This window comes from Canis lupus, chromosome 36, assembly GCF_048164855.1.
Source record: "Canis lupus baileyi chromosome 36, mCanLup2.hap1, whole genome shotgun sequence".
Lineage (NCBI taxonomy): Eukaryota > Metazoa > Chordata > Mammalia > Carnivora > Canidae > Canis > Canis lupus.
In genome coordinates, this window is record NC_132873.1 from 20,265,580 (window position 1) to 20,278,658 (window position 13,079).

Here is a 13,079-nt window from a genome sequence, read left to right on the forward strand (position 1 = left end):
ACAGAATTTTCCATTGACAGATGATTGGATAAACAACTTGTGTATATATATACAATGGAATATTATTTGGCCATAGAACAGAAAGAACTTTGCCATTTGCAACAACATGGACAGACCTTGAGGGTGTTATGCCAAGTGAAATAAATCAGAGAAAGAAATACTTTATTATCTGATATATGTAGAATCTACAAATGAAGAAACAAACAAGAATCACAGATACATAGAACAAATTGGTATTTGCCAGAGGTGGCAGGTAGGGGATGGCAAAATTGGTAAAAGTGGTCAAGACACAAACTTCCAGTTATAAGTAGGTCCTAGGGCTATAGTGTACAGCATGATTAGTATACCTAATAATACTCTATTGCATATTTGAAAGTTGCTAAGTTGTTGACATAAAAATAGTCATCACAGAAAAATTATAACTGTGTGGTGATGGATGTTAACTTATGGTAATCATTCTGGTGTATATACATATGATCTGCATATCATATATATATTAATTGCATCTAAAAGTATTACCATGTTATATGTCAATTATAGTCCAATAAAAAATAAAATATTTTTTAAAAGCATGTAGGAAATAAAAAGAGTAACAAACCAGAAGTACAATAATACTGGCTTTTGTGTTTACCTATGTAATTACCTTTCCCAGAATTCTTTGTTAATATGGGCTTGAGTTGTTGTCTAGTGTCCTTTGTTTCCAGCCTGAAGGACTTTCTTAGCATTTCTTCTTGTAAAGCAGAAATATTAGTGGCAAACACCCCCACCTTTTGTTAACCCAAAAATGCTTTAATTCTTATTAATTTTTAAAGGATAATTTGCTTGTTATATAGAATTCTAGTTGACAGTTTTTCTTTCAGCTGTTTAAATGTGCCATTCTACTGTCTACTTACCTACATAGCTTCTGATGAGAAATTGACTCTTAATCTTATTGAAGAATTTTTGTATGTGATGAGTTTCTTCTTTCTTGCTCCTTTTAAGTTTTTACTTTTTCTTTTAGTAGTTTGATTTATATTATGTCTTGGCATGTATCTCTTTCAAGTTTATCCTCCTTGGAGCATGTTAAGCTCCATCCATATTTGGATGTGTAGATTTATGCCTTTTGTCATATTTGGGAAGTGTTCGGCCATTATTTCTTCAAAAATTCTTTCCAACACTTTTTCTTCTCCTGTGATTTCTGTAAAATGTATATTGGTACATCTGAAGGTGCCAAAGTTCTTTCAGATACTCAGATACCTTTTTTATATTTTCTGTCTATTTATATTCTCATTTTGTTCATACATCATTTTCTTGATTTCCTTTATCTTTGTCTATGGTTCTCTTGAGCTCTTTGAGCACATTTAAGAAAATTGTTTAAAAATCTTGGTCTAGTAAGTCCAGCATCTGAGTTTTTTCTAAAGTTATTTATATCAATTAATTTTCCCCTATGAATGGGTATATTTCTATATTTCTTTCATATGGCTTATAATTTTTTGCTGAAAATTGGGAATTTTGAATATTATAATGCAATTCCGGTAATTAGATTTTCTTCATTCTCCAGGGGTTACTGCTATTGATTTTGAGGGCAGCAGTCATTTGTTTCTTTAGGGACCTATCCAAGCCTTTTTTTTTTTTTTTTTAAGTGAAGACTATATTCCTTGTCATTTGTGGCTAGTCATTGGACTGTTCCATTATCTCAGTGGCCAGCTAATGACCCAACAGATTTTCTTTTTTAAAAAATATTTTATTTAAATTCAATTTGCCAACATATAGAATTACAGTCAGTGCTCACCTTATCATGTTGCCCTCCTTAATGCCCTTTATCCAGTTACCTTCTCCCACCCCACCTCCCCTTCTTCAACCATTCGTTTGTTTCCCAGAATTAGGAGTCTCTCATGGTTGGTCTTCCTCTCGATTTTTCCCTGCTCAGTTTCCCTTCTTTCCCTATGGTCCCTTTCACAATTTCTTATATTCCACATATGAGTGAAACCATATGATAATTGTCTTTCTCCAACTGACTTATTTCACTCAGCATAATACCCTCCAGTTCTATCCACATTGATGTAAATGGTATTCATCCTTTCTGAGTAATATTCCATATATATGTTCCATATATATTAATATTAATATTCCATATATATATCCATGTCTTCTTTATCCATGCATCTGTTGAAGGACATTGTGGCTCCTTCCACTGTTTTGACCCTTTTGTGGACATTGCTACTATGAACAGTGGGGTGCAGATGTCCTGTCATTTCACTACACCTGTATCTTTGGCCAACAGATTTTCTTAAACATCAAAATTTAGTTGTCCTTTCCTTTATTGACCAGTCCCCTGGATGATCTAAGTTTTGTATTAGATTCTGGAGTTTGAAATAGTCGATCTCAGTCTTTGACGGTTTATATTTGTTTCAGTGAAGAGAACAATTCTCTGAGCACCCTACTCCACCATTTTCCTTAATGTCACTTCTCCCTTTTTTGCTGTATTCTGTCTTTGGTATTAATCTTATTTTTATCTTTTTAAGTTACCATTTTTGTTTCCTATGGTTTGGAGTGACAAGAAGAGGTCAGTGATATACAAAATAATGCCACTTTTTAAAAAATGCTTGCCATTTCCTACCTCAACAACCTATTAATACAATGTTTCAGCTATGCAAGTTATCTTACTACCTCTAGTTTCACTGATTAAATTGTAAATGAATTCCTTAATACAAGGCCAACTGATAACATTGGGTCTCATTTTGTTACTTATAGCTATCAATAATGCTATTTAAAAATCATATTGATATTTAATTACTTTTCTATTCACTTTCTCTGTTTTTATTTCAGAGTACCTTTTGTTCCATTAGCCCCAAGAATGGAAATGGAAATTGTCCTAATACTGTAGGTAAGTTTTTATTGTATACATACTGTTTAGATTTTCAAATATTCAGTGAGAGAATATGAACTCACATAAAGTAATAACTATCAAGACTTTCCTCAAAAAATGTAAATTACATCATGATGTTCTATGGTTATTGAGATAAAAAAAACCTATGTATTACAATATTAATTGGAAATCAAACAAAGCAAAATATAGGTCACCTTAAAATCCTGGATAATACTTATTTTACATGATTATAATATTACTAACCATTTATTATATTAATATATGTTTATAAGCATTTCATCTACCCTATAAATCTACCTAGTGAAGAAATTTTTCTGATTCAAAGAGACATTAGGTGATATCATTATGAAGACATATATGACATAACAGTAAACCCAAAGGAGATAATCAAAATATTTAACACTAGAACATCCATAAACATGGAACAACCAAATTTGGGTCAGAATTTTGGGAGGACCCCTACTATGCTTGACTGGGATCAAAGAAAATGGTAGATTTCTAAGGGAATCAGGTAACCAAAGCAATGAATGTAAGATGGGCATTTGAACATCTTGAGGCAGCAACTTTTTATAAATTAGTACAGAAATGTTTTAATATTTAATAGTTAAAATCATGTAGTGACTGAATATCCATCCAGAGTAGATTGCAGTAATCTAATTAAAATGAACAGAAAATAAGAAGATAACTAAAACACTTGACAGGAAAGATAAGCAAGCAAGCACATTTCTTTGTAACATGCAAAAGTTCTCCAACACTCCCACTCATGGGTTATCCAATGAAAGTGTGATTGGCAAAAGTAAGAAAGTGTGTTTGGCAGGAATGTTTTTAGAACAGACCTTTACCCTAAAAGGAAAATTTTGCTTACTTGAATAGTTGAATATAACAAAATAAAGATGATTAGAAATTAATGCTTCATGCATATGTTTTTGTATTTATATATATGTACACTAATGTATATGTGTTTATACATTTGTTCTATACATTAATAGCAGTTCTAATAATTGGGGTACAGGAAGCCATTTGGGAGCATAGGATGTCAGTTGCAGGAACTGATACTTTAAATGTCAGGAAAGCTTTAAAGTACACCTAAATTATTATTTATTCTAGAGAAAAATATTTTGGAATAATATTCAGGGGTAATAAGACATCTTAGAAGAGTGGAATGCTTGGGTATTCATAATGTGATTCCTACAAAACTTTTATTCTAATACCCTTTGGATTCTTCTAACCATTGTAGAACTTTTAGAGTAAATCTGATACAATTACAAACCAGCTCCTTATTGTATTATTTCTAACTATTCCTTAAAAAGAGAAAATACTCTATCAAATAGTAGAGTATTAATATTAATATTAATGAGGGGATAAACTAGACCTCACCTCTGCCTTGGTACTAACTCAGTGATCTTAGGCAATCATTTGTTTTACTAAAGCCTTAATTTTGCCATTTTCAAAATGAAAGTATAGAAATAGGTACTAAGATGTTTCAACACTTTCCTTGCCATTATCTGATATTGTATTTTTAAAATTTTTATTTATTTTTATTTTTTATAGATTTTATTTATTTATTCATGAGAGACATAGAGAGAGACAGAGACAGAGACATAGGCAGAGGGAGAAGCAAGCTCCCCATGGGTTGCCTGATGCAGGACTTGATCCCAGGACCCCGGGATCATGCCCTAAGCTGAAGGCAGATGCTTAACCACTGAGATACCCAGGTGTCCCTGATACTGCCTTTTTTAATCTTCATAACTTTGTAAACACTTTCCATATATTTATTTAATCTTAATACAACTGTATAGGGTTCACAGTAGTATCCTAATTTTACAAATGAAGCAACTCAGGCATGGAAAGCCAGAGCAATTTGAAAATTATGTAAAAGAGGCTATGTGAAACAAGCCAGTGATCCAGCTACCTCTGAAGGGTAAAGAACCTTTATAAACAGTGTCAGATTAAACATAGGATTAGAAAGATCATTTATAGTATATCTTTAAAAAAAGATTTATTTATTTGAGATTGAGAGAGAAAGAGAGCTGAGCAAAGGGCAGAGGAAGAGAGAGAATCCACAAGCAGACTCCTGATGAGCACAAAGCCCAATGTAGGACTCTATCCCAGGACCATGAACTTGTGACCTGAGGCAAAACCAAGAGTCAGCCACTCAACCCACTGAGCATCCCTATAGTATGTCTTTTTTTTTTTTTTTTTTTAAAGCAATGCTTAGAAAACAGGACTTATTTCCCTATTGCTCACTTCTGTCTTGCTCTTGGGCCAGTCATTAACCTTTCTGGATTTTTCTCATTTTTAAAATGGGAGAAATTGTTTTAAGATGATTGGGTCTCCTATTTCTCTTTAAGTCTATATTCCTAAATTTGTATCTGAATAGAGCCTTTAAAAAAACTATTTAATATTACTATATGTTTTTAAATGGGTTTGTTATACTTTCAAAACAAACAAGGACAAAAGAGACAAATTTAAAAAACCAGACTCTTAAACATAGAGAACAAATTGTTGGTTACCAAAAGAGAAGTGGGTAGGGAAATGGGTGAAGGGGATTGAGAGTATACTTAAAGTGATGAGCACTGAATAATATATATAATGTTGAATCACTATATCGTACACCTGAAACCAATATAATAATGTATGTTAATTATGCTGGAATTTTAAAATAAATGCATAAATTAAGAAAAAATGGTTTGTTTTTACTTTGAACTATACTTTTCAGTTTACTCGTGTAGACCAGTCCTATATAATTAACCCAATACTTTTATAAATACTTTATATGAGGGGGGAGCTAAGATGGCAGCATAGTGGGAGTATCCTAGGCTTGTCTCAATCCTTGAACACAGCCAGATACCTACCAAATCATTCTGAATAACCAAGAGATCTACCTGAGGATGGACAGAACAAACTGCATAACTAGAGGGAGAGAAGAGGCCACATTGAGGAAGATGGGAAGTATGAAGACATAGTTTGGGGGAGAAATGGATCATAGGTGCTGTGGAGGGGAGTAAGCCCTGGTCAAGAAGAAAGGAGAGAGGGAGAGGAACATACTTTTTTAAAAAGATTTATTTATTTATTCATGAGAGACACAGAGAGAAAGAGACACAGGCAGAGGGAAAAGCAGGCTCCTCACAGGGAGCCTGATATGGAACTCGATCCCTGGACTGGAAGCATGCCCTGAGCCAAAGGCAGACGCTCAACAGCTGAGCCACCAAGGCATCCCAGGAGCATACTTCCCTAAAGCCATAGGCCGGGAAAATGAAAGGGGCAGATTTTTGTGTTTTTGCAACCAGCAGGCCTCAAAAACTAAAGTTTTAAAGGTCCATGGGCTTGGCTAGGATAGAGACCTAAAGGTGCTACCCTGTTCCTGGAGAGAATACTAAGGCACACAGGGAGAGACTATTCACTCTACTTAGAGTGCTCCTGTAAGAGGTAGCATGCGCAGAGTTGCCTCTCTGGGAACAAAAGAACTGGTGGGCACCTTTCCTTCCCCCATCCCTCAGCATAGGTGCAGAGACACCTGCTGAGGACAGTGAACTTGGAACACTGCCTATTTAGCCTGCTTCCTCCAAATCCCATGCCCCTGAACTCTGGTGTGACTGCCCTTCTTGGTCAAACTTACATTGGTTCCCGTACAGTGAGACCAGTGCAAGTCCCCATCACGTCAGGGCTCTAAAATTTGCAGTTTTAAAGGTCAGCAGGCTTGGCTGGGATAGAGCCCAAAGTGGAATCAGGCAGGCAGGCAACCCAGAGACAAATAACATGAAAACAGCGATCTGAAAAATGCCTGGGTTAAACAAGGGGAAATTATTCACTCTTCTGAGAGTACTTCCCTGAGAGCAGCAAGCACAGAATCCCAACTCTGGGGACAAAGGAGCTGGTTGGTGTCATTTCCCTCCCCCACCTCCCAGCAGGAACAAACTTCAATGAATATCACAGTGCCAATCCCAGCTGCCTAACCTGCTTACACCAAGTCCCATCCCCACCCCCCTGCACTCTGCTGGTGCTGCTTTTCTTGGGTAAGTGTGCCTAAAGACCAGCACAGCAGGCCCCTTCCTCAGAAGATCAGCAGAAACCCCCACATGCACCATGTCTACCAACTGAAGAGTTCTACAAGGCTTCAGTTCTAGTGGAAGTGCCATCAGGTCTCATTTAACAAGCATATCAGAATATCCCTAGTTAAAACTCGCCAAACTCTGTCCAACATCTGAACATCCCCCTACTGCAAGCAAGGAGAACCTCTGCAAATGATTGACCTGTGCAACAGAGCAGCCAAAAACAGCAGCAAAGTGCACACAGCATACACCAGAGACACTCCCTGAAGTGCCAGGCTCTGCACATAATATGACCTCTTCTTCATAAAGCCATTACTCTAAGGAGCAGGAAACATAACTGGCTTTTCTAACCCAGTGAGGAAGACAGAGACCTAGACAAAATGCCAAATGGAGGAATTCATCTCAAAAGAAAGAACAAGAAAAGGTCATGGCCAGAGATCTAATAGAAACAGATGTAAGTTATATGTCTGATGGAGAATTTACAGCAACAGTTATAAGGATACTTGCTAGACTTGAGAAAAGCATGGAAGACATCAGGGAGACCCTTACCTCAGAGATAAAAGAATTAAAAAACACTTAGAAATGAAAAATGCAATAACTGAAATTTGAAAGGTTAAGTGTAATGACCACAAGAATGAAAGAAGCAGAGAAATGAATGAGTGATATAGAAGGTAGAATAATGGAAAATAATGAAGCTGAACAAAAAAGAGAATGAATTATGGATCATGAGAGTAGACTTAGGGAACTCAGTGACTCTTTCAAATATAGTAATGTTTGTATTATAGGAGTCCCAGAAGAAGAGAGAAAAAGAGGGAAAAGGTTTATTTGAGGAAATAAGAGTTGAAAACTTCCCGAAGCTGTGGAAGGAAAAAGACACCTAAATCCAGGAGGCACAGAGAACTCCCATAAAAACCAACAAAAGCAGGCCAACACCAAGACATACTGTAGTTAAATTTGCAAAGTATAGTGATAAAAAAAAATCCTAAAATCAGCAAGAAAAAAGAGGTCTCTAACTTATAAGGGAAGACCCATAAGGCTAGCTGCAGATCTCTCCACAGAAATTGGCAAGCTTGAAGAGAGTGGCATGATATACTTAAAGTGCTAAAAGGAAAAAATCTGCAGCCAAGAATACTCTATCCAGCAAGGCTACCATTCAGAATAGAAGGAGAGAGAGTTTCCCAGATAAACAAAAACTAAAGGAGTTCATGACCACTAAACCAGCCCTGCAAGAAATATTAAAGGGGACTCTTTGGGAAGGAAAGACCAAGAGTAATAAAGACTAGAAAGGAACAGAGAAAATCACCAGCAACAATAACAAAACAGGTAATAAAATGACACTAAATACATATCTATCAATAATTACCCTGAATACAAATAGACAAAATGCTCCAATCAAAAGACATAGGGTGTCAGAATGGATAAAAAATAAAACAAAAAACTGGGCCCGTCTATTTGCTGCCTACAGGAGACTCATTTTAGACCTAAAGACACCTGCATATTGAAAGTGAGGGAATGGAGAAACATTTATCATACAAATAGATGTCAAAAGAAAGCCAGAGTAGCAATATTTATATCAGACAAACTGAATTTTAAACCAAAGACTGTACAAGAAATAAAGCACACTATATCATAATAAAGGGGACTGTACAACAAGAAGATCTAACAATTGTAAGTATTTATGCCCCCAACATGGGAGCACTCAAGTATATAAAACAATAATAAACTTTAATAAAGGAACTCATTGATAATTATACAGTACTAGTAAGGGACTTTAACACCTGACTTACATCAATGGACAGATAATCTAAGCAAGGAAACAATGGCTTTGAATGACACTTGGGACCAGATGGACTTAGATGATATATTCAGAACATTTCATCCTAAAGCAGCAGAGATATACATTCTTTTCACGTGCACATGGGATGTGCACTCAACAAATACGGTAAGTTTGAGATCATACTATGCATATTTTCTGAACACAATGCTATGAAACTTGAAGTCAACCACAAGAAAAAATTTGGAATGACCACAAATACATGGAGGTTAAACAACATGCTACTAAAGAATTAGTGGATCAACCAGGATAAATCAAAGAAGAAATAAAAAAAATATGTGGAAACAAAATAAAATGGAAACACAATGATCCCAAACCTTTGAGGTGTAGCAAAAGTGGTCATAGCAAGAAGTATATACCCTAAATGCCTACCTCAAGAAGCAAGAAAAATTTCGAATAAACAACCTAACCTTACACCTAAAGGAGCTAGAAAAAGCCTAGAGATAGCAGAAGAAGAGAAATAGTAAAGATTAGAGGAGAAATAATTGATACAGAATCTAAAAAAACCCGTAGAACAGATCAATGAAACCAAGAGCTGGTTCTTTGAAAAAAAAAAAATGAATAAAATAGATAAACTCCCTAGCCAGACTTATCAAAAAGAAAAGAGAAACAACCCGAATAAAATCACAAACAAGAGAGGAGAAACAGCAACTGACCCCACAGAAATACAATTATAAAAGTATATTATGAAAATTATATGCCAACAAACTGAACAATCTGAAAGAAATGGATAAATTCCTAGAAACATATAAACTACCATAACTGAAACAAGGAGACAGAAAACTTCAACAGACTGATAACTAGCAATGAAATTGAATCAGCAATCAATCTCCCAACAAACGAAAAGTCCAGGGCCAGATGGCTTCCCAGGAAAATTCTATCAAACATTTAAAGAAGAGTTAATATCTATTCTCAAAATATTAGAAAAGATAGAAATGGAAGGAACACTCCCAAACTCATTCTATGAGTCCAGCACTACTCTGATTCCAAAACCAAAGACTCCACTAAAAAAAAGAGAACTAAAAAAAGAGAACCTCATGAACATGGATGCAAATATTCTCAACAAATACTAGTAAATCAAATCCGACAGTACATTAAAAGAATCATTCACCACAATCATTGGGATTTATTCCTGGGCTGCAAGTGGCTTAGTAGTCACAAACCAATCAATGTGATACACCACACCAATAAATGAAAGGATAAGAAACATATGATCCTCTCAATATATGTAGAAAAACATACACAATCCAATCATAATAAAAATCCTCACTAAAGCAGGTTTAGAGGGAACATACCTCAACATAATAAGGCCATATACAAAACACCTGCAGCTCATATCATCATCAATGAAGAAAAACAGAGATTTTCCTCTGTGATCAGAAACAAGATAGGGATATTGACTTTCACCACTTACATTCATCACAGTACTGGAAGTCCTAACCATAGCAATCAGACAAGAGAACAGAAATGAAAGGCATCCAAACCAGCAAGGAAGAAGTAAAACCATCATGATTTGCAGATGATATGATAGCCTGTATAGAAAACTGGAAAGACCACCAAAAAATTGCTAGAACTGATATGTGAATTCAGTAAAGTTCTAGGATACAAAATCAGTGTATAGAAATCTGTTGCATTGCTATACACCAATAATGAAGCAGCAGAAAGAGAAGTCAAGGAATCAATCCTGTTTACAATTACACCAAAAGCCATAAGATACCTAGGAATAAACCTAACCAAAGAGGTAAAAGATCTATTTTCTGAAAACTGTAAAACACTGATGAAAGAAATTGACAATGACACAAATAAATGGAAAGGCATTCCATGCTTATGGATTGGAAGAACAAAAATCGTTAAAAATATCTATAGTATCCAAAGCAATTTACACATATAATGATAGGGAACAAAATACCACCACCATTTTTCACAGAGCTAGAACAAACAATCCTCAAATTTGTATGGAACCACAAAAGATCCCCAAATAACCAAAGTAATCTTGAAAAATAAAAGCAAAGCTGGAGGCATCATAATTCCAGACGTCAAGCTGTATTACAAAGCTATAATAAGACAGTATACTGGCAAAAAACAAAACAAACAAACAAACAAAAAAAACCCAGACACATACACCAATAGAACAGAATAGAAAACCCAGAAATGAGCCCACAAATATATGTTCAATTAACCTTCAACGAAGCAGGAAAGAACATCCAATGGAGAAAAGATAATCTCTTCAACAAATAGTGTTGTGAAACTGGACAGCCATGCAAAAGATTGGAACTGGACCACTTTCTTAACACCGTACACAAAAATAAATTCAAAATGGCTGAAAGACCCAAATGTAAGACATGAAGCCATTAAAATTCTAGAGGAGAGCACAGGAAGTAACTTCTTTGACATCAGCCATACCAACTTCTTACTAGGTATGTCTCCTGAGGCAAAGGAAACAAAAGCAGAAAATAAACTTTTGGGACTTCATCAATTAAAAAGCTGTGCACGAAGGAAATAATAAAACTAAAAGGCAACCTATGGAATGGGAGAAGATATTTGCAAATAACGTATCTGATAAAGGGTTAATATCCAAAATATATAATTTATACAATTCAACACCAGAATGGCTAAATGAACAACACAAGAAACAATAGGTGTTCATAAAGATGCGGAGAATGGAGAACCCTCTTACACTATTGGTGGGAATGCAAACTCGTGCTGCCACTCTGGAAAACAGTATGGAGGTTCCTCAGAAAGTTAAAAGTAGAGCTACCGTATGTCCCAGCAATTTCACTACTAGGTATTTACCCAAAGAATGCAAAAATACTGATTCCAAGAGACACATAGCAGCATTACCAACAATAGCCAAATTATGGAAAACCCAAATGTCCATCAACAGGTATATGGAAAAAGAAGACATGGTACTTGTATATACAATGGAATAATACATAGTCTTAAAAAAGAATGAGATCTTGCCATTTGCGCTGACATGGATGAAGCTAGAGAGTATTATGCTAGCGAAATAAGTCAGCCAGAGAAAGTCTGTTTTGTTTCTTAAATCCCACATATGAGACATATTTGGTGAAAATATGGGGGGGGGGGAAGAGAGGCAAACCAGGAAACAGACTCTTAACCATAGGAAACAGAGTTACTGGAGGGGTGGTAGAGGGGGATGGGTTAAATGGGTGATGGGTTAAGGAAGACACTAGTAGTGATGAGCACTGGGTATTGTATGTAAGTGATGAATCACTAAATTCTATGCCTGAAACTAATATTACAGTGTATGTTAACTAACAAGAATTTATTTATTTATTTATTTATTTTTAAATGATTTTATTTATTTATTCATAGAGACACAGAGAGAGAGAGAGAGAGAGAGAGAGAGGCAGAGGCACAGGCAGAGGGAGAAGCAAGCTCCATGCAGGGAGCCTGATGTGGGACTCGATCCAGGGTCCCCAGGATCAAACCCCGGGCTGCAGGCGGCGCTAAACTGCTGCGCCACTGGGGCTGCCCCACTGCGCCACCGGGGCTGCCCACTAACAAGAATTTAAAAAAAGCTTGAAAAATTTTTAAAAATTAAAATCAAATATAGGTTAGTTTTGCTTTTATAAAAATATATGCATACATTATATAAGTGTAAAGCAGTGCATTTAGACTTTATTCACTTTTTTAATTCCTTGATTTATTACCTATAAACAAATTAGAGGAATATGGTTAGCCCCACTACTTTAGAGCTGCTTTTTGAGATACCTGTCACTCCTATACATAAATATATATATTTTTCCATTTATATATATGTATATATTTAATATACATAAGTTATTTAATACATATTAAATATAAATAACATATATATTAAATATATATATTTGCAAACATATTTCAGTCTAACACCATAAATCATTGAAGGCCATAGTTGTTCCATTCCATACTTGATAAATTCTTTTAGTTTATTTCTTAAGATTCCTTTCTAGGGTCATGAATTCTTGAGGAAATATAGAATTATCCATGGAAGTTTTCTAGAATGTAGATTGTCTACACAGCTTTATAGAGGTGGGTATGAATAGCAGATGTGTGATGGAAGTTTACCCAAATGACTGCTAGAGAACAGACAAAAATGAGGCTCCAAGAAGGATGAGTAATAGCAATTTTTTAAACATCCAGTCAAGCACAGATTTGATTAATGTGCATAAAATTTAACAGCCACAAAAACATTCAGAACCACCTGGAGTGCAATGATGAGTTGTTTTTTGGTTTTTGGTTTTTAATTTATTTTTTGAATCAGCATTAAGAACCAGAAAAGTAGTACTCCATATAAACATTTACTATCATTTGACTA

The 13,079-nt window shown here is 35.3% G+C and overlaps 1 protein-coding gene and 1 long non-coding RNA gene across 18 annotated transcripts in view; one reads left to right on the top strand and one right to left on the bottom strand.

Annotated features, from left to right (window-relative positions):
• The window catches only part of C2CD6 (C2 calcium dependent domain containing 6), a 131,482-nt gene that overhangs the window by 63,933 nt on the left and 54,470 nt on the right, over nt 1-13,079 (top strand). For all 17 annotated transcript variants that reach the window (XR_012025080.1, XR_012025081.1, XR_012025082.1 and 14 more), the window contains one exon: nt 2,809-2,866. Coding sequence is in view for 14 of the 17 variants with exons in the window: in XM_072813302.1 (XP_072669403.1) it covers nt 2,809-2,866 (58 nt within the window). In the remaining 3 variants the exon portion in view is untranslated. The remainder of the gene's footprint in view (nt 1-2,808; nt 2,867-13,079) is intronic.
• LOC140625760 (uncharacterized) overlaps nt 1-13,079 on the bottom strand; it is a 40,560-nt gene that overhangs the window by 16,756 nt on the left and 10,725 nt on the right. The gene's annotated exons all lie outside the window — the stretch shown is intronic.